At 45.4% G+C, this 27,519-nt stretch overlaps 1 protein-coding gene across 1 annotated transcript; it reads left to right on the top strand.

Moving 5' to 3' along the window:
• Positions 1 to 714: 714 nt before the first annotated feature.
• LOC119253527 (E3 ubiquitin-protein ligase TRIM38-like) lies at positions 715 to 10,572 on the top strand. The gene is made up of 6 exons (XM_037521041.2): positions 715 to 1,180; positions 4,668 to 4,763; positions 6,623 to 6,853; positions 8,607 to 8,629; positions 8,733 to 8,845; positions 10,049 to 10,572. Exons 1-6 carry the CDS (start codon positions 773 to 775, stop codon positions 10,570 to 10,572), a joined length of 1,395 nt encoding a protein of 464 aa, XP_037376938.1. The 5' UTR covers positions 715 to 772.
• The last annotated feature ends 16,947 nt before the right edge of the window (positions 10,573 to 27,519 follow it).

Genomic DNA, 27,519 nt, shown 5'->3' with positions numbered 1-27,519 from the left:
GAACAGGCAGACCAACGAAATACACTGCTGAGGGGAGCAGCGGGAGAGACAGGAGAGGTCTGTCGCGCCATGTGGGACCCTTGTCCACAGCCGTGTATCAAATCAGCGCTGCAGAGGCTGCAGGCAGCTTCGCAGCCCAGGGCTCAACTGCTGCGCCACCAGGGGAGGCCCTCCATGTGTTCTTGAATACTTTGTGGGGCCAGAAAAAAAGACATGGAGGTGTGTCAAGGGTGATTGCTCCCATGGATTCTGCTCCCCAACATTCACCTCAGTGTTGCTAGCAGGACAAGGAAGTAAATCAAGGCCGACTCCTACCAAAGCTCATTAGACATGGAGAGAGTTTCACTCTCCCTCCCTGAGTTCTCTTCTCTCCTGTGACTTTTGGGAGCCCCCTCTTTCCTTCTCTAGCTCTGTTAGTACCTGAGCACTGTCACTGTCTCCCATGATGGAATATTCTGTACAGGGATATCCTGGGACCATTCTCAAATGTGAAGCATTTAATTATGACTGGTGAGACTGAAATAAGGAATTTAAATGTTACTGAATTTTAATCTAAACATAAGTGGGCAAATATGACTGGGATCACCCTATTCTACCACAGAGGAACAGGCGAAGTATCTTTCAAATTGCATCCATTTCTCTCTCCAGAGAGAAGACTTCAACACCTGTGCAGGCGCAGAAGCTCAGGTGAGGCTTCTGTCCTTCATTCTGGAAAATCCTGTCTACTTCATCTCTGCCTCTAACCTGATATTGGAGCTTTTCAGGAAGGGCCATGGCCTCAGCCACAGCTACCAAGAAGATGAGGGAGGAAGCCACGTGCTCCATCTGCTTGGAGCTGATGACAGAGCCCATGAGCATCCACTGTGGGCACAGCTTCTGCCGCCGGTGCATAGAGGGCATCCTTGAGAACCCACAAGGGACGTCATCCCTGAGGAAGCCCCAATGTCCCCTGTGCCGGACACCATTTCAAAGGGAGAGTCTCCGATCCATCAAGCAACTGGAAAATCTCATTCAGACTGTCAAGGAGATAGACAGTGAAAGGCTGTGTGAGAAACACGGGGAGCAGCTCCGTCTGTTCTGTGAGGACGACGGGCAGCTCATCTGTTTGTGTTGTGAACACTCCCCCCAGCACAGAGGACACAGCACTGCTCTAGTGGAGGACGTGTATCCAGGCTACAAGGTGAGTAGCCAGAGTCTCTAGCAAGGACTGCCTCTCAGGTTGCACATTTTCACTCAAAACAATTGTAGTGAAAACCATTATCCTGACCCTAAAATAAATTTGTACCACATTATTTTACTGAAATAGTTCATTACACGTCCATGTTGAATTTATTACATGTCCACCCCATGTCCATCTTTACCTTCAAGGTTGAGCAGAATCCTTTCCTGTAAGAACTTCCTATAATGAGCTTCTGGACAATAGATTTTGCTCTTTGCCACACCGGCCTTGTTCATGGCCTCACCTCAAATATTTAATTGGAGACACCACAACACGCAAGAGCACAGGAAAGAATCTGAAACCCCAGGGGTCAGAACCACGGCCTTTTAGATAGCCACAGTATAAGGAGTGAGGAAGGAACACAGGACACCTGATGTCCCTTGATGTGAGTGGTGAGGGGGCCATCCAGGGGCGGGAGTGAGTGTAGGGGGAGACTGCCCAGAAGTGAGTACAGAAGGACACACACAAAATAACCGTGTGTGGAGAAGAGTGAAGTTTCCAACTCAGGGGGACCCATGTCACGAGAGCTGACCTGACTATCTAGTGCCTGGTCAGTGGGCATGTGGTCAGATGGGCAGGTGAGGCCATGAGAATGGAAATTGAGAAGGAACCTTGGTATTTCTCAGAGTCTAAATCCTGGTCCAAAGTGGGGATTTTATTTGTGGAGGGAAAGATTAGGTTGATATTTCAGAGAACATTCTGCCTGCACAAAATAAACATCAAGGAGTAAAATCAAAGTTAGTCCTCTGAGAAATGGGCATGGAAACATGTTCCAGCAAGGATTAAGAAGGACAGTTAAAGGATTTAGAAAGAATTGGTGAGTGATAAAGCCTTGAGAGGTTCATGCACCTCCACATTTCTCACACAATAGCTGCTAAAGTGAGGCTCCCTGTGCTGTGGAGGAATGAGGGAGCGGGATTCCTTCCTCCTCTGCCCTGTTGACATTTGAAGGAAACATCACTAATGTGGGGCTCTGTGTCCCCTCATCTTTGAGGTGCTTGTGTCTTGTGAGACAGTTCTGGATCCTTTGTCAGGGCGTATCAGTCCTGAGCACCACTCAGAGCTCTCCCCTCCCCCTGTAAGCCCATGAGTAGCTCATCACTGTAATAGGTCAGATCTCATAACTTGCCCACCAAGTTGTTAAATAAAAGCAACAAAAGGTGATGGGCGTGGCCGCAGGATTCAAATTGCTGAGGTCGAAATATCGAAAGAGTTTCAGTTCTTACTAGATGGAAGCTGTGAGTGACTTAGTTATTGCCTTCATGACTTGGTTTCCCCATCTCTCAACAGAGACTGAAAATGTGAGAAACTGTGTGACAAGTAACCCTAGAGATAGGTATCGAAACTAATCACTGTAAGGTGACGTCATGGCAGTTCTTCAGGTGACAGCAGAGCTCCCCACCCACCCCTCCACCCCTGCCCAATGAACTGGTTCTTAACTTCAGCTGCCAACCTGGACTCTCCTACCTGACTCACCATCACATGTAAACAGTTCCAAGTGTTTCAAATATTCTGTATTATGATTGGTCAGACACATTACTTTTTTTTTATCAAATGACAAAACCAGGTACATTTATATCATTTTCACAAAGAAAATATGAATTTGACATGAGTTATAACATTTACTTTAATTATATAGGTTTTGGTTAGTGAAAGAAATAAAGCTCTGTAGAAGCTATTATTTCACTTGAAATGATTACAGTTCAGATTATTATACCAAGGTGGTGGCTGGATTATGGAAAAATAAACTGAGCAGCTTGAGTTCCAACATGGAAAAGAAACCTGAGGTACAAACAGGTTGCAGGCACTTTGGTGGACGCTCTACACGTATGGTCTCATGCTTAAAATTATCTGTAAAAAGGACCACTTTTGGTTTTTCCTTCCTTCTTCCTGGAGTGGGGGTTACAATAGATTTATTGATCTGACAACATATTCTTTGTTTTATTTTTTTCTTGTCAAAAAAGAAGTAATGTTGGTTTACAACACTGTATATGTTTTAGAAATATGAGTTCACACCACATCAACTGTATGTTACCACATGATACCTACTACCAAAACACCAATAATTCTCCACCACAGTCCACTGGGCCTCCTCTACTCTTTGCTCCCACCTCCTCATCTGGTGGCCTCAGTTCTTGGCTATTGTAAATAGTGTTTACAATGAACATAGCAGTTAATATATCCTTTTAAAATAGAATTTTTGTGTTCTTTGACTAGATACCTAAGAGTGGAATTGCTAGATCACATGGTAGATCTATTTTTAATATACTGAGAAACTTCCATACGGGCTGGACCAGTCTACATCAACAAGAACAGTAAAGGAGAGTTCTTTTTTCTCAACACCTTTGTCAATACTTCTTTCTGTTTTTTTTTTTTTTTGATATGGGCCATGCTCACAGGTGTGATGTAGTATCTGTGATTTTGATTTGCATTTCCCTGATGCTGAACATTTTCTCATGTGTGTGGTGGCCATCTCTATGTCTTCTTTGGAGAAGTGTCTATTTAGCTCTTCTGCCCATTTTTTGATTGGGTTGTTTTCTTGTTGTTGAGTTGAATGAGTTCTTTTTAGTCCCAAGTTGGATGTATGATGCACAAATACTTTCTCCCATTCAGTAGGGTGTCTTTCTGACACTGATATAGTTTTTTTTTTTAAATAATAAATTTTATTTTTATATTCCCCATACAATTGCAGCCCCCCCATTCTGACCCCAATCCCTCCCCTCCCGCCCCCGCCGCCCTAAAAGTGTCTCTGGTTCATAGTTTTTTGTTGATTTTGATTTTCACTTTCTTATAGTTATTCATTTTCCTGGTCCCTTATTTAAGTTTTCTAGATTCCTGCTATGAGTGAGACCATCCGGTATTTTTCTTTTTCTTTTTGGCTTATTTCGCTGAGCATGATCCCTTCCAGCGCCATCCATGTTGCTGCAAATTGCATGTGTTTATCTTTTTTGAATGCTGAGTAATATTCCATGGTATATATGTACCACATCTTCTTGATCCAGTCATCTATTTTTGGGCATTTAGGCTGTTTCCAAACCTTAGCTATTGTAAATAGTGCTGCTATAAACATAGGGGTGCAGGTGTTCTTTGGAATTGATGTTTCTGAGGCACATTATTTTATAAAATGTACTTTTAGATGATTATAATCTTGTACTATATGTAACATGTCCCTGGCAGACTGCAGTAATGTAAATAGCTTAGTCTATGGTCCACAGATGAGCTGGGAATCACAGATCACTACAGCACAGAAAGATGTTACAATCCTGCCACTGCCCAGGGCCACTGAGGGCATGAGTTACATTAATGCCCTTATGTTGCTTCTTCTCAAAGCCTAAGGCCTCAAAAACATATTCCATGTTATTGTATATATTGGAGGCTGGGATTTTTCTAGGTGCCCAATGAGAGCTGTGAAATGGACAAGTCATAACTCACTCAATTTTTCCTTCAGGAAAAGCTCCAAGAGATTGTGACAAAACTGAAGGGAGAGCAAGACCTCTGTGACAGTCTAAAGATGTTCAGAAAAAAGGAAATAGCACAATGGAAGGTAAGAATTTGATTTTCTTGATCTCAAACTATTTTCCAGTCTGGAATTTAGGTGTATGGTGATTGAGAAGAGTATTCTTTGATAATTTATTCTCATTAAATCAGACCAAATGTAAAAACCCAAAGAATATGCCTTTTTCTTTAATATTTGCCATTAATTGTCTGCAGCTAGGAGAATTTTCCTCTGCTTTCTGTTTCTATGAATAGTAATAGGCTAGGTGTCCTAAGACCTCAGTCAGGAGAATCACAAATGTTGTGCTCCTAATTTTTCAAGTTTTCAATGACTGAAATTACCTCCTGTCTGAAGATCATGAAATCACCTGGGCACATTTACCACAGCACAGGGTCTGGCCCTCTATATTCCTGGTTCCAATATCAACTTTACTGAATACAAAAAGAGGACCAGTGCAGGAGACAATACCATAATTCAAGCTTGTGAGACTGTTGATGAGGCTAGAGCTTTGCAAGAACTTATTCATTTGCACTGTAGCCTGTGGGTCTCTGAGACAGTGTCCATGGCTGACCAGGCCCTGCAGGATTAGACACATTCTTTCATGAAAATATGGATGTAACCCATCCCTTAGTAATCAAATTTATGAGTCATTTTCCTCTTTCAGGGTTTCTTCCCACATTTTTCCTATTCTTTGTAGATGTGCACATGTGAAATTTAAACTCCTCTTATCCCCATTTTAAAACCATCAAGTTTGGAGGGCCTTACTAGGAACTGGCAAGTGGAGATCCCTTTAATGTAGATATTGCAACTGCCTCTGTCTCCTCCCTTCTGGAGTCTCGGATAGTGGGGAAAACTTCTATTGCTACACACCACACCATATAAGGAAACCATGTCAGTGCCACAGCATCTACCCCAACACCACAGTCACTGAAGGACTGTGTGACTTGAGAAATCACCCATGGAAATTACAACTCTGTCCTCCCCAGAGAAAAGTGAATCTCTCAGTGTTTTTAAGTCTTATCCATAAGGATGATAACTGAAACCTGGCTTAAGGCAATAATATTTCTGGTAACTGTCCAGACCTCCACCTGTTGAAAATCAGAGTCTTAAATGAGTCTTAAATTCAGACTCATTTATATTCGTTACAAACTTTATTTGAAGAAACTCCCCCCCACACACAGCTTCTTACATCCCCACTAACTCTTGGTTTTCTTTTACAAATGATAAGTTCTTTGATCTTGGCAAATTTCATGATTCTGCGACTCCTACCCTCTGCTTCTTTTATCTTGGATGAGATGAAGGAAAGTGAATAGGGCCAACAGAGCTAGGATCAGCTTTCCCTCATCTGAGTGTCTGCCTCTTGGGCCTGACTCTGCAAAGGGAGCTGGACACTTTTTGAGCTCCAGTCCCAGGGGAAAATGACCCACAGAAGCTAAGAAAACTTTTCTGGGGTTTTTGTGCTAAATACACATTACCTGACATTGCCATTTTACTCATTTCTAACTGAACAGCCCAGTGCATTGTGTTCAGTTGTTTTCCAGCCGTTGCCACTCTCCATCTGCAGAACCTTTTCAGCATTCGAACCAGAAACTCTAAGTCCATTAACAATAAACTCCATTGCTCCCTCCTCCCAGCTCCTGGTGGCCACCATTCTACTTCTTTTATATCCCTATTTGACTGGGACCTAATATGAGAATACTCATACGGTCTTTTGTTTTTGCTCTTTGGCTCGTGTCCTTCTCCATGAATCTTCATGATACATCCAGTTGGGCACATGGCACAGTTTGCTTTCCTCCTGTGGGTGAGCAGATTTGCACTGTGTCTCGGTCCCGCCTGTGTTTACTGACTTAACATAGAAGTATGTTTGGTTTGTTTCCCCCCTTTCCTGCCTACTTTCTTGATTCTAGGAGAACATAGAGCTTCGGAGACAAGAAATCCAGTCTGAATTTAGGAATCTCCACAACTTCCTCAATGAAAAGGAGAGGGCTTATCTCTGGAGACTGGAGAAAGAGAAAGAGCAGATGCTGAGGAGACTGCAGGAAGGTGAAGCCAGTCTGGTAAAGCAGAGCTCTGAACTTGAGAGCCTTATCCTGAAATCAGAGAAGAAATGTCAAGAATCAGCCCAGAATTTTCTGCAGGTAAGAGAGGATGAGAACTTCTAGGACAGAAAGGGGGTTTCAACATCACTTGTAATCAGGGAAATGCAAATCAAAACTACCATGAGATACTGTCTCACACCAGTGAGAATGGCACATAGAAAAAAAACTAGCAACAACAAATGTTGGGAGGTTGTGGAGAAAAAGGAACTCTCCTGCACTGCTGGTGGGAGTGCAAACTGGTCCAACCACTATGGAGAGCTGTGTGGAGATTTCTTGACCTACTAAACATAGAGCTTCTATATGATCCAGCAATTCCATTCCTAGATATTTACCCAAAGGAAATAGAAACAGTAATTCCAAAGGGCACCTGCACCCCTATGCTTATAGCAGCACTATTTACAATAGCTAAGCTTTGGAAACAACCCAAATACCCAACAATAGATGACTGGATCAAGAAGATGTGGTACATATACACAATGGAATATTACTCAGCAATCAAAAAAGATAAACACATGTAGTTTGCAACAACATGGATGGAGCTAGAAGGGATCATGCTCACGAAATAAGTCAGAAAGAAAAAGAAAAACACCGGATGGTCTTACTCATAGCAGGAATTTAGAAAACCTAAATAAGAGACCAGGAAAAAGACTAATCAATACAAAGTAAAAATCAAAATCAACAAGCAACTGTAAACCAGAGGCACACTATAGGGGAGTGGGGGGGAAGAAGGGGCAGGGAAAGGAAGGACTAGAGTCAAAATAAGGGGGTGGTGCAATTGTATGGGGAATATAACCAAAATGAAAATGCATACATTGCGCAAAAATGAAAAATGATGTAAGAATTATATAAAATAAAATATTTAAATTAAAAAAAAAGAAAAGGGGTTTCATCTGTTCCTGACTATTGAGTAGAGAATGACAAGGGAGCCTGGGAAGATGTCTGAGACCTGTCTACTTCACTTAATTGTGGCACCGAAATTAAAGAAAGATTCTTTAAAATCTATATCCATGTCCGCTGGTGGCCTTGCAGGTCCAGGGGTCAGCATGTGAATCAGAAATTTAAACTTTCTCAGGGTAGATGTGGAGGTTTCCTGTTTTTATGGACCCACAGCAGATCTTCCTGCCATTTATTTGCCCTTGTCAACTGTTCATGGAACCCTTTCTAACCATCTCTTGAAAATGACTGGTGGTATAGAGTGGGGCCGCCAAAATAAATGATAACCTTCTCCAATTCACTTATAGTCATGTGCCATTAGCTCTTATGGGACCTGCTTTTAGCTGCCTGAAGCTTCCTGCTGGTGAACATAAATGCTTGGACTCCAGCTGCTATTGCAAGACTGGTAGTTACACTGTGAGGGTAAGGATGTAGTGTGACAGCGCCCTCAGCAGATGACACCGGCTGCCTCCGCCTCAGTGGCCCAGAGCCAGGGTTTAGGCATGGATTCCCTACTGAGGACCTTTGTCATCAGTGATCTCTGATATGGGCTCCTCAGAAAGAAATTAGGTCACTTATAACAAAAGGTAACATGATCAAGTCCCTGAGGTTACAGGCTAATGTGAATACAGACTCCACAACTCCCCACAAGCCTGAGCAAGTGCGATCACACACTCACACTCACTGGCAGGGACTATCCTAGGGGGCTGGGATGGGAATCGTTCCACCTGGGTATGCGTGGGTCAGGCTGGGTCACTCTACTTCCTGGTGTGCAGTGTTAATAGCGTGTAACCCCATGTGTCAAGTGACATGACATACTGATTTTCCCACACTCACCTTCTGTCTGTTTTCACTGTAGGGTGTGAAAGGCCAATTGAAAAGGTAAGTCTGTCTGAACACATAGTTAAGGGGAAGTGAAGATGTGTCGGGGTCCAAAGACAAATGGAACGTCCACTGCAAAAGGTCTGTTGTCTGTTTATTCTAGGCTTTCAGATGTGGAGCTGAAATTACCAGAGGCTGTGTCTTTGACCCCTGAAACTGCATGCAATGTTTCTGAGCTTTACTTTGATTTGAAGAAAATGTTAAAGACCTACCAAGGTATGTGAAGGAAATAACTCTGCCTTAATGCTCACAGGAAAGGCCCCTTAAGTGGTAGCCAAGCTTCCTACCTGTCCTGCTCAGACTCATAGGCAGAGAGGTTGCTGAGCTGTTTTCAGTGGGTCAGGACACGCTCCCTTGGGTGTAGACAGGGAAGTGGCAAACTGTGATCTCTTCAAGCTCTTCGAATTCCTCCTCTCCTGCTGATTCGCTGTATCAGCCAGGCCAACCACTACCTCATTTTCCCATTCTAAACAATACGAATATGAACAGATCTTAATTGAGTGAGTTTTCATGAAAATTAAATGCAACGGCAGGTGTAAAGGGTTTAGAACAATCTGCACCATAATGTTTATTGTTAACATTTTATTAAACATTCAATGAAATTTAATAAACACAGATCAGTATTCAGGACTAAGGAGAAAATGGATCATGGTGTCACAAATATTTGAATCTTAGTGAAAGCCAGTATTACCAATTCCAAAATCTTGATTCTTATTCAGTACTTGCCTTGTTCCACATGTCCACATTTAGAAAATTCAAACTAAATTCTTTTAATAATTCCTTTGGCTGGAAAATCTGAATGAAGCTGAAATGATTCTCTATGGTTATAAGAATATTCAGTTGCTTAAAACAACACACACATTATCTCACAGGTTTGTGGTTCAGATATGTGTGGCTCACATCTGCTAGGACTTATGCTTAGGGCTTTACAGAATAGAGTGAATGTGTTGGCTGGACTGTGTTACCATCTGGAGGCTAGACTGGGGAATAATCCACTTCCAAGCTGACTCTGAAAGTGGGCAGCATTCACCTCTTATGATTATAGAACTTATGACCCCGGCTTCCTTCTGACTATGGAATAGATGCTGTCCTCATCTTCTAGAACACTATGCGCCCTAGAAGGCACCCCCTAGTGATTGCACGGCAAGGCCACTAAGTCTTCAAATAAGCTCAAGGATATGACTTCCACTTCTAGTTAACTTACCAAATACCAGGAATGTCTCCAAGCACTAGGTTTCCATTAGCTCCTTCAAACCTCCCCACCATTACTGTTCAGGTGTGATGATTTCCTACTATAGTATGCAGCCTCAGAAAGTGACTCACAGAGCTAAAAGAACTAGGCTGCACTTGAATCCAGGATGGTTGTACTGAAGTGTTCTGTATTCTCAGCAAATAAAATGTGTCCTCCTCTTTTATCAGTCAGCGTGACTCTGGATCCACGCACAATTCATTGTGACCTAATTCTGTCTGAGGATCGGAGACACGTGACCTGTGGCAAACCCCAGGAGAAGCATCTTAGTTATAAGAGATACCATACCTTTCCCTGTGTCCTGGGCTGTGAGCGCTTCGCCTCGGGAAGACATTACTTTGAAGTGGATGTGGGAGCAGGATCTGAGTGGGCCTTAGGCGTTTGTCTGGGAAATGTGCAAAGGTTCTGGGATCATGTCCCAGAGCCTCAGTCTGGATTCTGGGCCATCAGACTCTGCCAGAAGAATTATTACATGGCCCTTACCTCTCCCCCAACTTCTCTTACATTGAGGGAGCGGCCCCTGCTCGTGGGAGTTTTTCTGGACTTTGAGGCTGGACATGTGTCCTTTTACAACATGAACACTGGCTCCCACATCTTCACCTTCCCAAGGGCCTCCTTCTCTGGTACTCTTCGACCTTATTTCCAAGTTAATCATTGTTCTTTATTCCTCCCTCCACCATTGGAGTCATTCTAAGAACAGTCTCTTTTGTTGAACTATTATAGAAATATAATGTGAGTTCTACTGGCAAAGAAATTTGGTCTGTTTTCCTTGCTGATCTTTCTCTAACCTGAATCAGTACTGAGTTCTCCGTGGACACTCAATGAGTATGCAATGAATGAGTGGATACAGCCACTGCACAGACACCACAGAAGATCAGCCTGACCTGCAGAGAAGAGAGCACAGCACTGATGATGCATCACCCTCTCCATTGCGGGGTTCAGATATCTGATTTCCAAGGGTCCTGGTCTGACCAGCAGGTGGACCAGACATCTGGAGGGCTGAGTGCTCCAATTGTGTTTTATACCATCAGAGTAACCCATGGAGAGGAGGGGAAGCTGCATTGTATCTGTCAGCTGCATAGAAGAGCAGGACAGCAAAAATAGTATTTCTTTTCACCACAGACATGATGGTCACATTAACTGAGAGAATTATTATTATGAAGCAAATTTACTTTTAGTAGAACAGAAATTTTATTAAGAGATTAGTTAGTCAAACTGAGGACTGGGCTCAGGAGACCAGCCTCAGATTTCTTTGAGTGACTGACTGGTCACTCACCTGAAGTCTTGTGCCCAGGTTTGTACATGGAAATTACATGCACAGAAAGAGAACACACTTTTTTTTCTTACTAAAGCAGAAAAGACATCTACTGAATTTCCAACAATGGTATTCACTAAAGAAGGTTGGTTCCTGTCAACCTCAGTTAACTGGTAAAAGAGAAATACTGTTCCTACTTCACAACCACTACTTTATTCCACACAGCTCGTGGAGCAGCAGCTCTGTGTGTTTGGGAAGATGTGAGGACAGAGATTACTGAATATCTCATCCTGAAAGGAGCACTCCCTAGTATCCCACTTTGGCATAAAAATTATTTGGGTCCAAAGGTAGTTGTGTAAAAAAATGTACAAGAGAAGCTCTTGGTCCTCCCCTTGTTTGCCAGAGGAAGAAGTGAATTACCAGAGACACATCTGGACACTGAGGCAGCACTACAGGCATCCATATAACGAGCAGGTAACACTAGCTCTTGTCTTCCATTACTTGCCCCATATCTTTGCCTTCCCATCATTCCCCACCTAGAAATTCATCTCTCTTTACCTGCCACTTCTCTAAGAATCTACTGCCCATTAGTTAGCTTCTCCATGAGCTTCAGTTCTAAATACCACCTGTGCTCCTAGTCTCTGAGTTCCTGTGAGTAACAGGGTTTCACGTGCATCCAGGAAAACTTCCTGCTTCTCCTTCCTCTTCCGCTGTTACCCCATTCACACCACGCCTCTTCACTCTGCTCTCCTGAAGTGTGAGTTTTCTCCATTGACCTGAGTGTCTTACAGTCCAATTCCAATCTGATATAATGGAGTTCCAACAGAGCCCCCGACCACCAGGATATGAGCTCAGTGCCACACAGTCTCCAACCCCACCCCCGGCCTCACACCTGTCACAAGCCCACATTGTTGCCTGTGCTTCTGACTAACTGGCTATGAAGCAAAGGTGCCTTTGACTTCCTCTTCCAGTTCCTTCATTTACTAGAAAAGTTCACAGAACTGAGGGAGATACTGGGTGTTAGAAAAGTCATGATGCATTTTTGCAGCAGATGGCCCTAGAAAATATGTCATGACTTTTCTGACACCCCAGTACTTTCCTCACTAGCTTACTCTTCCAAGCGGTGGTGACTTTGGGAGCACTTTCTTGTTCAGATTCTGAAAGATTCATGAGAGCTCCTGGGAGTGTGAGACGGGGCCTCCCATTCCCCCTCGAAACTTCTTTCCACACCCAGGTGCCAGGTCTGTCAGAGTCTCAATTCCACCGTTACTCACTCTCTCTTCTTTGCCCCACAAGAGGCTCCACACCTCAGATTCTGGAGAACTGATTCTCACATCCGCCATTCCTAGCCTAGACTAGACCCTCAGGCCCCTGGGGTCACCAACCTGAAGAGGAGTCTGTGCGCTGGTTTTCTGGGACTTTCAAGGTGGGAAGAAATTATCAGACCCTGGAATGTGATGTGAGAAAACACTGCAGGTCCTTCACCCTAGACAGTCCCTTCACCAGGAACAAAGAGACGAAGAGATGACTGTTCAGGAAAACGTGTGGCGTGTTGGTGAGCATGTGGTTAAGGGAATATGCTAAAGTCTTTGAGTTTATCCTGAGTTTCTTATGACAAGGACACTGAGCCAACTTGTCCAAGTCTCGGAAGCGGGTGTCGCCTCGTCACTCCAGGCCCCAGGCAGGGGCTCGAGGCTGCAGACTGCTCCTTCCTGCTGACTTGTATCTCAGCTGCCCTCCCCCTTTGTCTCTGCCCCCCCCCCCCCCCCTGAACCTGGCCTCTCTGAGCCTGATGGAAATGTGTGGGGTTGGCTGTTTTTTCATGTTGCTACCACTCTGAGTGCCTGTTTTAGTGAGATGGACACGCTGGGTCTGATGAAGGTACTACATGGAGATTAAAATAATTTTTCCCGCCTTCCAACGCAGAGCCTGACTTATATCCAATTTCTGATTTTTTTTCTAAGAGGACAAGGGACACCACCCATCTGGGCCTCAGTTGCTAAAGTGTAACATAGGGGCTGTGTTCTCAGGCGGTTGTGAGAAGTGCTCAGGCACAAAGCTCGAGTCGTATAACGAAGCATGGGCCTTTGCGGGTGGTTAATTCTTATAAAGACTGAAAAGCACTTTCAATTGTGTCACCCACAAAGGAGGAATTCTTGGGCCACTATTATTTAATCTCTGTGAAAATCCCAGGTCATTTGCGCCCTTCTTTCGGCCTCCATTTCTCCAGTAAAGATGGAACTTCAGTTCAGAAACGACAGAGAAAAGCATTCCTTACTGGCTTGGACTGAGTCCAGATTGGAAGGTCTGGACTCTTACTGTCCACTCTGACCATCTGGGAAGCTGTCTGATAACACAGTGACACTCAGCCTGGGCCACACATATAAAAATGACGTGAAGAGGCACCAGGCAGAGGACTGCCATCCAGTGGTGCTTCCATAAGGACAGTGAAGAGTCTCTTTTCTCCAGAAGGGTGACAACGGTCACGATATCTCTTTATCCAGGACCACATCAGCATTCCAGAGAGTCGTGGGGATGAGCTGAGCACACACCCTTCACTGAGCACCCCCTCACTCCTGTGCTGGGTCCTAGAGCTTTCAGGGTTCCACCCCTACTCAGGCCTCTCCCCTGTGCCCCCTGTGGTGAGGAGGTGCCTGTACCAGGAATATGGGTGGGTGGCATGACATGTTGGACTGCTGTCCATCTGTGGGGGCGCCCCTTCCATACCCGGGATCTCTTGGTCTCGGGATGAAGTCCAGATTCCACGAGATCCATGAACTGGCCAGGTCTGTTATCTATGAGGATGCAGGAGATTGAGGTTATGGACTGACCCTATCGTTGTCAGCAATGTAATTCTGGAAACAGACTAGAGTTTTAAAAGGACACGGTCACAAATTCATTTATCTCTGATAAAGATGCTTGGCTTATTGGGTTCATCTCTAAGATCAATTATTTAGCAGATGTGCACAGATGAGAAGCAAGGGCACAGGGACAGGGGCTGGTAGAAACAGGCCCAGTGTCCTTTCACCTGACTGGGACTCACCCTTCTTCACTAGAGCCACTGGGGACAGCACGCTGAGGACTGAGCCTGCAGGGTGTTCAACGATGCTTTCCCCATCCTGCTGAATGAGAGGTCTCTTGAGAAAGGGGCTGACCCTGTGGAATTTTCAGGTCAGGAAAATGGAGAGTCTGATTCTGGCTTGGCGGGAGAATGAAAAGGTGAAGGGAAAGAAGTGAATCCCTTGGTAAGATAGGAGGTGGGTCTGTCCTGAGAATAGAAGGGGACACAAAAGTTGGGGATCCTTGAAGCCAGCTGGGCCAGAGAATCCCCCGCCCCTCCAGCCTGTAGCCATGGTCTGCAGTTACTGGGCTTTCCTGTGGAAGCCTTCCAATGGAAAAACACAAAAGTAATGTAATGTAAATCTGCATGTTCAAACCTCAGAACAAAAATATTATTTTGCTATATTTGATTCAGATATTTTCGAGAAATAAAGTGGACATTGAAAGGTTGATGTAGGGGCGAGAATATGGGTGGAGAAGGAGTTGGTTAAAGATGGTGCAGGATATTTCCTGAATGCGAGCCTGTGTGAGTTTTAGGAGGCAAGCAGCAAAAATTAAAAATAAGGTTATCATTAGTATCATCCCCAAGAGTGGGAGGAGCCATGAGATTCTGGGATTGGAGTTGAGCCCCCTCTTTCCCATTGTAGTCTTTGCACAATTTGTTTAAGACTCCCACATTTTGTTCTACAATGCCCAATTCATTAATACAGTAACACGCATTCAGGAAATATCCCGCACCACCTTTAACCAACTCCTTCTCCACCTATATTCTTGCACCTACATAGACATTTCAATTAGGATTCTAACATTCAAGGTGATCAAGCCCTTAAAACCATTTTTTAAAAGATTTATTTATTTATTTTATATAAGAACCGTGATACAGGCTAGATGCACGGGAGGGTGAGAGGATTCACCAGAGACAGAGAGGGGAACAGAACAGGCAGACTGATTGAAATGCACTGCTGAGAGGTGCAGCGGGCGAGACAGGAGAGGTCTTCCGTGCCATGAGGGACCTTGTGCCATCCGGCCAGGATCAAATTCATGCTGCAGAGGCTTCAGATATCTTCACAGGGCGGCACTCAACTGCCTGTGCAACCAGGGGAGGCCCCTTTAAAACCATTTCATCACAGTCTAGAATACTGATCTCTCTTTCTTGCATTGCTGAGAGTTTAATGAAATGTTAATAAACATTAGGTTGTAGACACATTCTAAACACTGCATACAATGATGCTGTTAAATATCATGATATGCGAGGAAAGTGAAATCTTCTGTATTGTTATTTTCAGATGAGGAGAATGAGCAGGTGATTAGCCTGGGAGAGGAGGAATGTGAAGAGCCTGAAGAGTTAACCAGGAAGCTACATCCCTGCCTGCCCAGGAGGTAGAGAGCTCCAGCTCCACTGAGAACAGCTAAACAGCCTCTCTGTCTTGAGTCTGCCCAGGGACAGCTGCTCAGTTCGTGACCACCAAAGGGGCATTTTACATGAAGCATGAAGGGAACTGTTGACTTCACACACCTTGGAAGCCCCTTAACATTTTCTTCACATCAAAGTAAAGCTCAGGAGCATGGCACACAGTTTGAGGCTCCAAACAGAAGGTTCCGGGCTGTTCCAGCTTCACATCTGAATTCCTACAAGGAACAGGGGACATTCCATTCAGCTCTGGGTAGCCACACAACTGCCCACATCCTCACACTCCCACATTTTACAGACTCACCTGTTTAATGTGTCTTTCACATCCTACAGTGAAAGAAAAATGTGAGTGTGGGAAAAACAGTCTTTCATGTCAATTGACACATGGGGTTACTTGCTATGAATACTCCATCCCAGGAAGTAGAGTGACCCAGCCAGAGACACCCACACATACCCAGGTAGAACGATTTCCATCCCCGTCCCCTAGGATATTCACTGCCCATGTGTGTGAGTGTGTGATCAGACTTGCTGAGGCTTGTGGGGAGTTGTGGAATCTGCATTCACATTAGCCTGTGACCTTAGGGAAGGGCCAGGAGCAAGATTATGTTCCCTTCTGCTATTAATGATGCAATTTCCTTCTGAGGAGCCCATGTTAGCCCATATTACCTTTGTCACTTATGACAAAGGTCCTTAGTGGGGAATTTATGCTCTGCCCCTGGCTCTGGGACACTGAGGCAGAGGCAGCAGTTGTCATCTGCTGAGGGCGCTGTCACGCTACATCCTCACCCTCACAGTGCAACCACCAGTCCTGCAATAGCTACTGGAGTCCAGGCATTGATGTTCACCAGCTGGAAGCTTCAGGCAGTTGAAATGAGTTCCCTAAGTGCTCATGGCCCAAGACAAGTGATTCAGGAGAAGGTTATCATTCATCTTGGTGCCCCACTCTATACCACCAGTCATTTTCAAGAGATGGGGAGAAGGTTCCATGAACAACTGACAATGGCGAATAAATGGGAGAAAGGTTATTCTGTGGTTCCATATGGCCAAGAAACCTACATTCACCCCAGAGAATCTAGTTTCTGATTCACATATTGCCCCTGTGGATACATGCACAGGCCACCAGCTGACATTGGTATGGATCTTTCCTTTGGTTTCCAAAGGGGAGGTTTATAATAAAAAGGGAGAGAAGAGTAAAGGACACTTGCATAGACAGAAATGGGCAAAAGAGCTGCTGCTGCTATAGTCTTCAACATTTATTACTTTAAATATTGAATGAGGCAGAGAGGACTCGCCAAACTTCCCAGGCTCCCTAGACATTCTCCTCTCAATAGTTCAGAAACACTCACATTCTCTCTTTCCTCTAAGTTCACAGCCTGTTTCACCTGCAGTAAATTCTGGGCTGAGCCCTGACATTTCTTCTCTAGTTCCAGGAGGAGGCGCTCCAGTTCACGGCTCTGATTGTCCAGACTGGCTTCACTGTCCTGCAGTCTCCTCAGCATTTGCTCTTTCTCTTTCTCCTGTCTCCATAGATAAGCCCTCTCCTCCTCATTGAGGAAGTTATGGAGATTCCTAAACTCAGACTGGATTTCTTGTCTCCGAAGCTCTATGTTCTCCTAGAATCAAGAAAGTAGGCAGAAAAGGGGAAACAATCCAATGTATCTTTATGGTGAGTCAGTAAACACAGGTGGGACTGAGACACAGTGCAAATCTGCTCACCCCTAGGAGGAAAGCAAACTGTGACACGTGCCCAACTGGCCATATATTGAAGATTCATGCAGAAGGACATGAGCCAAAGAGCAAAAGAGAAAGACCCTATGAGTTTTCTCATATGTGGGCCCTCATCAAATTGAGAAACAATAAGTAAAATGGTGGCCCCCAATCTGGAAGGAGGGAGCAATGGAGTTATTGTTCATGGATATAGAGTTTCCATTTTGAATGCTGAAAACGTTCTGCAGATGGAGGGTAGTGAAGGCTGCAAAGCAATGAAATGCATTTCATGCCACTGGACTGTACACTTAGAAATGACTTAAAGGCTTCACTCTCATGTGGAAAGGTGATCACAAGCTGCAGCCACCTGGTCCATTTCCTTCTTTAGCCACGATGCAGAAGAATAAGGTCCTGGAATGCTAAATAGGAGAATAATGAATTTGGCCAACACCACGTAACTTATCATTTATGAAGATAAAACCCAGCACTGTGGGCAAATAACGCACTATATATATATATATGTTCTGAGGGAATTTCTTCAATGAAAAGCTGATAGTGAATATAACCAATACTGAATTTAAATCATTAGGCTCATAGGAGAGTCTATAATACTCAATATGGGGAAGTCTGAAGAGTTACCAGATATATTATAGCAGGATTCATTATTCATCTCTACCTGTAACACTACAAAAATTGGGAGACTCAGTTATCATTTGTGGCATATGGAATTGAAATTTGCATGGGCACTTTCTCAGTTCCCACAGTGCTTTAGTAACTGTGATATTGTGGTAGATAGGGCATTTTTTAGGATGAAGTAGAATTTTTTTATAATTTTATTTTTATATTCCCCATACAATTGCAACCCCCTTATTTTGACCCCAATCCCTCCATTCCCCCACCCCATAGTGTATTTCTGATTCATACTATGTCTCTGGTTTGTTGATTTTTATTTTTTCTTTCTTAATGTTATTCTTTTTCCTGGTCCCTTATTTAGGTTTTCTAGATTCCTGCTATGAGTGAGACCATCCAGTATTTTTCTTCCTCTTTCTGGCTTATTTCACTGAGCATGATCCCTTCCAGCTCCATCCATGTTGCTGCAAATTGCATGTGTTTATCTTTTTTGATTGCTGAGTAATATTCCATTGTGTATATGTACCACATCTTCTTGTTCAGTCATCTGTTTTTGGGCATTTGGGTTGTTTCCAAAGCTTAGCTATTGTAAATAGTGCTGCTATAAACATAGGGGTGCAGGTGCTCTTTGGAATTGATGTTTCTGTGTCCTTTGGATAAATACCTAGGAGTGGAATTGCTAGATCATATGGAAGCTCTATCTTTAGTAGTTTGAGGAATTTCCACACAGCTTTCCATAGAAAACCCAGAAATAAACCAACAGATTTATGATCAACTAATCTTTGACAAAGGAGCAAAAAATACGCACTGGAGCAAAGAAAGTTTGTTCAATAAATGGTGCTGGGAAAACTAGGTAGCTACATGCAAAAGAATGAAACTTGAAGGGAATTTTTTTAAAAGATTTATTTATTTATGCATATAAGAACTGGGTTATAGGCCAGAGGTGTGGGGCTGAAAGGAATCACCAGAGACAGAGTGGGGAGCAGACAGGAAGACTGACTGCAATACACAGTTGAGGGGAGCAGCAGGTGCCATGCTGCAGTGGCTGTGAATAGCTACATCGTCTGAGACTTATCCCCTAGCACCACCAGGGAAGCTCTGAAGTGGAACTTTTAGTAGGAGACATGGGACTGCTGGACTCTGGCATTGACATCGTTTCCTTATATGGTTTGTAGCAATAGAAGTTCTCCCTATGACATAATATACCAGAAATGAGGAGACAGAGGCAATTGTACCACCTACAGTATCAGGAATCTTCTCCTGTCATTTGCAAATAAGGTCCTCTCAACTTCCAGGGATCTCAAAATATGGGATGGAAGAGTCAAGTTTCACATCCACTCACAAAGAAGGAGTGTCAAAGTGGGATCCTGAAAGAGACAAAATGGCTCACACATCTGGGGAGCTTGGTTACTAAATGATGGATTACATCCATATCCACAAAAGAATGTGTCTCTGATCCTGCAGAGTCTGGTCAGCCAGGGACACTGTCTTAGAGACCCACAGTCTGCAGTGCAAGTGTATGTAACTTCTTGCAAAGCTCTACCTTCATCACAACCACACAAGCCTGAGTTATGGGAAGGTCTTCTGCACTGGTCCTGTTGTTTGTATTTCCTAAGGTTGATTGGAACCAGGAAGTCTGATCCGGTACTCTGGTAAATGTGCACAGGTGAGTTCATGATCTTCAGACAGGAGGTAATTTCAGTTATTGAAAACGTGAAGCCCATTGAAGATAAGGGGACGCCTAGCAAGCTACTACTGCAAGGCTGAAGAAAGTAGTGGGAAATTCTCCTAGATTAGACAACTAATGGAATTAATTTTTTAAAAAACTCTTTGGGGTTCAGCAGTTTGTACTGGTTTAATGAGAATAAATAAAATCAATAAATATTATGCCCAGTCATAGCCTATACATGAATTCAGGATGAAAAATAGTTGTGAACACTAAACTCCAATTCTTACCTCCTATTCAGTTATTTGCTCTTCTGTGAACAACTTCGCACTCGTACAAAGTTTTTCCACTCCCTTCAGTTTTGTCACAATGTCTTGGAGCTTCTCCTGCAGGAAAAACTGGGCAAGGTCTGGCTAATCTATTTCAAAATCTTCATTTGGTACTTATGGGGAATCCCACCCTCCAAGCCACACAGTAACATTGAATGTATTTTTGATACCTTACGCTTTGAGAGGAAGTAACATGAGGGCTGTAGCATATGTCATTCCCCAGGAGTCCCTGAGCAGTTTCTAGGATTGTAACATCTTTCTGTGCTGTAGAAGTGGAAGGTTAGGAAGGGAGCAGTAACCTGCCCAAGGGTCTATCACTGGAAGGTGGAGGAGATGTAATTCCCAGCTCATCGCAGAACTAAGGATTGGACTACATCCACCACTACAGTGAGCCAGGAATATGCTTAGGTTATAGTCATTGAAAAGCAAATTTTATAAAATAACGTGCTGGATCAGTCATAGATAATACACAGTGTGTGATACACAGGGAACTTTTCACATGTTACGATGAGTCAGGAAGGAGAGCCCAGAATGGCAGCTGAAGTTACAGAACCAGGCCATGGAGGGGGCGCCCTGCTACCACCTGGAGAACAGTGTCATGACATAAACTCACAGTGATCAGTGTCCACATCCATCTCTAGGGTTTATTCAAAAGTTTTCACATTTTCTTTTTTCTTTTACTAAAGATTTATTTTTTATTTATTTATGCATACAAGAAGTGGAGTGTAGGTCGGAGGTGTGGGGGTGGTGAGAGGATTCACCAGAGACAGTGGGGAGCAAATTAAATAGATTGACTGAAATACACTGCTGAGGGGAGTAGCAGGGTAGACAGGAGAGGTCTGGGCCATGTGGGTTTCTCCCTGGCCAGGGAACAAACTCATGCTGCAGTGGCTGTGGGATAGCTTGATAGCGTTGAGACTTGAACCCCTGTACTACCAGGAAGGCCTCCATTTCTCACATTTTCAAAAGAAGGGATCTGAAGCTTACTAAACTGCTCATTGCCATCCACAGTAAAGGAATTGCCTCCTGCCCTCTGCAAACTCACAAATATAACATCACAGTGCTCTCAAGACAGTGCTCAGAAAGTAGTTACCAAAAGACTCATTTGCTTTTGCTATGAGCACAGTGCTATGCTCAACTCTGCCTGGAGAATGTCCTTACAGCTTATGACAACCTCCTGGTGTGTGTGTCAGATGGGAGGGGGCAGGTCTTTTCTCCATTTACAGATGGGGAAACCAAGTCATGAAGCAAGAACTGAGTTGCTCACAGTTGCCCATCTAGGAAGAGGCTGAACTAATATTTCACCTCAGCAGTCTGACTCTTGAGGCTACATCCATCACATTGTGTTGCTCCCATTTTATGCAAAGCAATGAGACCTGCCCCATTACAGCATGACTGCTCATGGGGTTACAGGAGGAGTTGAGTGTGCTGAGTGGTGGTCAGGACTGACACCCTGATAAGTTTCCCACCTGTCAGAAACTTGGCCTGGCTCTCGTTTTCTTACTGCACCAAGATCCTTTCATCTTGGTGCCCAAACCCAGGAAGACTGTGTCCCCTGGCACCGGGCCACCTTCCCGTCCCTGGGACCTCTCCTCTCCATTGCAGATGCCTCACATCCACCATCAGCCTTGATTCTTGGGGTAAGTCACCTGCCTGACCCTCCTTCCTATGAGGCCCTCGCTTCTGGTTATCCGGCTCCTCTCCTAACCCCCTACCTTGGTCAGCTGTCCTGTAAACCATGGGCCCACATCAGTCGACTTCCGTTACACCTCCACTTGGATTTGGGGATGTCTGTCCAGACTAGGTGCCTGAATCCTAGGCAACAAACGAGTAGTGGAGACGTCCCTCTCACTTGTTTTCCCCCATGCCGAAGGCCAGGACTGAATCGCAGGACACCACAATTCCGGGTCTCTGCCCCCAATGGCCAGATTAGGTTCGTGGGACGCTGAGTTCCTGACTCTGTGCCCAGGTTAGTCAGGAAAGGAGCCAAATTAGCCATGGAGATGGGGTCCGCCAGTTCGAAGCCTAGCCCGGCCATTCCACTGGGATGCCTTCTCTCAAACCTCGATCCGTTGGGAATTAGGCCAGATATATGCCCTAAGCATCTTGATTTTATTTTTTGTGTGTGTGTGTGTCTCTGGTTTATAGTTGCTTGTTGCTTGTTGATTTTGATTTTTTTTTTTAGATAATAAATTTTATTGTTATATTCCCCATACAATTGCAGCCCCCCCATTCTGACCCCAATCCCTCCCCTCCCGCCCCCGCCCCCCTAAAAGTGTCTCTGGTTCATAGTTTTTTGTTGATTTTGATTTTCACTTTCTTATAGTTATTCATTTTCCTGGTCCCTTATTTAAGTTTTCTAGATTCCTGTTATGAGTGAGACCATCCGGTATTTTTCTTTTTCTTTTTGGCTTATTTCGCTGAGCATGATCCCTTCCAGCGCCATCCATCTTGTTTTTTATTGCAACACTGTTTGGCCCCAATATCAATTGGACAATGTCTCCCACTGGCCTGAGCATGGCACTTTTGACTTCTCAGTCCTTACCGACCCAAACAATTCCTGTCACCACAGTGGAAAATGGTCAGAGATCCCTTACGTCCAGGCCTTCTTTCTCTTGTGCTCCCATCACTGCCTCCCAACCCTCCCTCCCTCCTGAAAACCTGCCATACTTTCCAAGTCTTGAGACTCCTCTCACTCTTTGCCCTCTTGGACCCCTCTTCAACATTCTCTGATCCTCTAGATTCTCTGTCTTCACGACCTTCAGCTCCCCAATCCAGCCCCCCTGCTTTCACCTCCTAGCCACCAGACCCGCTCTCACGATCATCCTCTTCTCGGTCCCCTTAGGGAAGTGGCAGGGACTGAAGGAGTAGTTAGGGTCCATGTTCCTTTCTCTCTGTCTGATCTCTCCCACACTGAAAAGCATCTCGGCTCTTTCACTAATGATCCCACTACCTACACCAGTGAATTTTGTTATCTTACCCAAGCCTATGACCTTATGTGTCATGATTTACACGTTATCTTCTCTTCCACCCTGACCTTTGACAAAAGGGAGCATGTTTTTGGGTTTTTCGGTCTGCCCAAGATATGCCCATCAGGTCCATTTGACCAATGCAGCCATGCCCCAGATTCTGAAGCAGTTCCCAGCCAGGAGCTGAAGTAGGAATACCAGACTGACACAGACATGGGCCGCAGGGCAGGGCTCATCAATACCATTTTATTACCTGACTCCTAGCTGGTCTCCAAGGGGGCAGTGCATAAAACCATAAACTTTGATAAACTCAGGGAGATTACCCAGTCTGCCTCGGAAAACCCTGCTGCCTTCCTTAGCCTCCTCACTTAGGTGCTCCAGTGCTATACCAGGCTTGATCCTGACTTGCCTGGAGGCACCATAGTTTGGCTACTTATTTTATTTATTTATTTATTTATTTATTTATTTGTACAATAACCAGGGTACAGGCCAGATGCGCAGGAGGAGGGTGAGAGGATTCACCAGAGACAGAATGAGAACAGAACAGGCAGAATGACAAAATACACTGCTGAGGTGAGCAGCGGGCAAGACAGGAGAGGTCTGCCACAGCATGTGGGATTTTTACCGGCCAGCCAGGATCGAACCCACACTGCAGAGGCTGTGGACAGCTTCTCAGTATGGCGCGCAACTGACTGTGCCACCCGGGAGGCCCTAGCTACCCATATTATATCTCAGTCAGCCCCTGACATTATTAAAAAGCTTAACAAGGCTGAGGACAGTCCTCAAACTCCTTTCCAGGATCTGATGAATGTGGCCCTTAAAGTATTTAATAAGCGGGAGGAACAGGACAGAATGTATAGAGAGACCCATAGTTGCCAGAAGGCTGCGCTTCAAGCTCAGGCCCTAATTGTTGCCTCGAGACCGTCATGCCCTGCTCCTCCAATGACCACAGAGCCTGCCGCCTGACAGAGGACGGCCATGGGTCCCAATTGACCACCACCGGGTGAATGCTGCAAGCATGGCCTGGAAGGCCACCTGTCCAAACTTTGCCCCAACCCCCGCCCTCCACCAGGACCGTGCCCCATCTGCGACGTCCAGGGTCACTGGAAAAATGACTGTCCCTCCATGCCTGGCCATGGTGGGCCAGTCCTTCCAGCCCCTGCAACTCTTGCCACCAGCAGTCTTGGCTTTGGCTGCTGAGGGCCAAAGAGGCCCATACTCGTTGACCCCGATAAACTTCGTGGAGCCCAGGGTGGTGGTCAAGGTAGCAGGTAAGTCCATCTCCTTTCTGGTTGACACGGGGGCTGCCTACTCTGTCCTCCCCACCTATTCCGGTCAAACTTATCCTTCTCAGGTCTTGATTACGGGTGTTGACGGCCTTCCTTCTCAGCCCAGGACCACCGGACGCCTTCAATGTCAGCTTAACAAGCCCCTAGTTCACTCCTTCCTAGTCATGTCTCTTTCCCCACACCACTCCTGGGTCGCGACCTCCTGACCAAACTCAGGGCTACTCATGGCTCCAAGACCCTAGTGCTGCTCTCATCACCACTTCTCCAAACATCTCCTAATCCTTCTCCAAACATCTTCTAATTCTGCTCCAAACATCTCGTAATTCTACTCTCTGTCGCCTTGTACTGTTCACCCTGTAGTATGAGATTTCTCTACCCTAATTGTTTGTCGAAGACCAGCTCCGGCATAATGTCGGGTCAAGTGTCCCTGAAAGGACGAGATGGCCTAGGCCAAACTTGAGGACTGAGGGGAAGGGGAGTGAGGCAGACACAGACACAGACACTCTTATATTGGTGAAAATGTATCTCCTGCGGAGGGTCTCAACGGGTCTTTATTTATACGTTAAGGCAAGTGGTGAGATGACATCATCGTATGCATAGAAGCAAAAGAGAAACAATCAGTACATTCCTTTCCCATGGACATTTTGGCCCCTACATGTTTTGAGAAAAGATGTGACCTGAAAAGTTAATAGATAATTAAAACTTAGACTCATTATTTCAACCTAAACAACTACCTAGGACAGCTAACAGTCCTTGGTACAAACCTATCGCCAAGGCTACAATATCAGGAGACTCCTCGATCTATATGGCCTGCAGCTAGAGACCAGTTGCTTCCCGGTAATCAGTTATCAGAAATTTTTCTACCTAGAAACTCCTAGTGTAATCAACTTTATAAATCATTGCAAGGCTTCTTTACAGAACTTCCATATAAGGAATACTGCGGCCAGCTCTGGGTTGCTTATCAGGCATGCCCTTGCACAATAATTATTTCCCATTGTCAAGTGGGCCGAATTATTCAATGTTTAATTTTTAAGTAAGTAATTCTCCACGCCATGTATTAACAATATTCTTATATGTATAATTTATTGCCCAATACATATTCTGAGAAGTTTTTTCTATTATGACCAAGAACAAAAAACAAAGGGATGTCAAATTTTCAGCCCCATGGTGTGAGGCACAAGGAATCTTCAGCCCCACAGTGTGAGGCTCTTTGAAAGTCTTCGGCCCCATGGTGTGAGGCCCTTTTCTTAGCTGCTTGCCAGCATCTTACCTGGCCTAGGCAGCAAGGCCCCCTGCAGCAATTGTTGCCATCATACCCCATTTCTCATTCACCTTAAGGATCCCTCTTCTTTTCCCTCTTACCCCCAGTTTCCAATTTCCCTCACTCACTGTCAGCGTCTCAAACACAGCATCAAAGACTCCTGGGAAAGGGACTCCTTACTCCTGTCAACCCGCCCTGTAATACTCCCATCCTCCCGGTTGAAAAGCCCGATGGTTCTTATTGCCTAGATTAAGACCTTCGTCTCATAAACGAGGTGGTGGTGCCTATCCATCCCGTAGTGCCAACCCCTACACCCTTCTGTCTCACACACCATCTTCTACCACATGCTTCTTTGTAACTTGACCTCAGAGATGCTTTGTTTACCATCCCTCTGGATCCTCAATGTTACTTCCTATTTGCTTGTCCTTGGGAAGATCTGGACACACACACCTCCCAGCAACTGGCTGGACAGTCCTGCCTGAGAGTTTCTGGGACAGCCCTCATGTGTTTGGTCAGGCATTAGCTGGTGATCTCTCGTCATGTCATCTCCACCCAGCACTCTCCTCCAGTGTGTTGCTGACTCCTCCTCTGTAGCCCTTCTCTGCCACAATCTCAGGAACACACTGCACAAATCCTCATCTTTCTATGCACAAAACGATACCATGTCTCCTCATCCAAAGCCCAACTTTCAGTTCCCACAGTCGTCTATCTGGGTCTTCGACTGACTCCTCCTCCAAACAGCTGACAGTGGACTGCAAACAGGCCATCCGGGACCTTCCCTCCCCTGAATCCGCAGAACAAATCCTTTCCTTCCTAGGTTTGGTTTGATTCTTCCCTCATTGGATCCCTAATTTTTCTTTCCCAGCCAAACCACTGACGCAGCAAAAGCCTCCCCTGAAGGCCCTCTCCAATCCCCCGGGGAGGTCCGCGGGGCCTTCCTTTTACTCAGAAATACCCTTCTTAAGGCGCCTGTCCTTGCCCTTCCTGATGCAGAAAAGCCTTTCCTCCTGGTCACAGATGAACGTCGGGGCACTGCAGCAGGTGGCCTTTCCCCGCCTCTCGGGCCAGCCCTGCCTCCTGTCGCTTCTCTCTCCAGGCAGATGGATCCTGCCGTCAGGGGCTGGCAACCCTCCCCTAGAGCCCTGGTGACGGAGCTCTGCTCTCCCCGGATCCCTCAAACTTACTCTGGGAAGACCCGTCCAAGCACATTCCCCGCACCGCCTTCAGGACCTCCGGCCTCACGGTTCGCTCTCCACCCTACGCCTTCCCGCTTACAGGACTTCCATGTGCTTGTTATCGAAAACCCTCTGGTGAGTCTCACTCAGTCTAATTCTCTCAGCCCAGCCGATCTTCTGCCTGTCTCTGGCCCCCCTATAACTGCTAATGCGTGTCCTGAAATGCTGAACAAAATGCAAACCTCCAGACTGGGTTTGGCCGACTCCCCTTTATCAGATGCCCGCTGGACGCTGCCTGTAGACGGCAGCTCTTGTGGAGATGCACGAGGTCAGTGGAGGCCGCCCGTGCCATTGTCACCATTGACCAGGTAATCGTGGCAGGAAAGCTGCCCTTTTGGGAACCACCTCATAGCACTTCCCAGGGCCCTCACGCTCAGCAACCACAAGAAAGGCAACATCTATATGGATTCAAAATATGCCTTCCTAATCGCTCCCAGTCATGCTGTGATTTGGCAGGAATGGGGATTCCTTCCCACCAAGGGGTCCCCGAACATTAACGCTAAACTTACCCTTAAGCTTTTAGAGGCCTTGCAGCTTCCAACTGAAGTCGCCATTATCCACCGTAAAGGACACCAACTGACACTTCTCATGTTCCCACAGGTACTAACAAGGCTGATGCAGCGGCAAGGGCTCTCACAACTGACTCTGCTGCAGACCCTGACCCTAGTCTCTTTCTATCTGTCCCCTCTTCACTCCAGCTTCGGAGCCTCATGAACACCAATTCCTCAGGTCAAAAGGAGGACCTAAAGTAGCCCAGGGCTGGATTATGGTCAATAACAAACTGGCCTTACCTGCCAAGCAGGCGGACTGGGTCATTCAACAAGCCCAC

The sequence above is a fragment of the Talpa occidentalis genome, unplaced genomic scaffold, assembly GCF_014898055.3.
Source record: "Talpa occidentalis isolate TD23 unplaced genomic scaffold, MPIMG_talOcc4v2.1 talOcc4.2, whole genome shotgun sequence".
In the NCBI taxonomy this organism is placed as follows: Eukaryota; Metazoa; Chordata; class Mammalia; order Eulipotyphla; family Talpidae; genus Talpa; species Talpa occidentalis.
The sequence above is the reverse complement of the archived record's forward strand: the minus strand, read 5'-3'. Positions and strand labels throughout refer to the sequence as shown.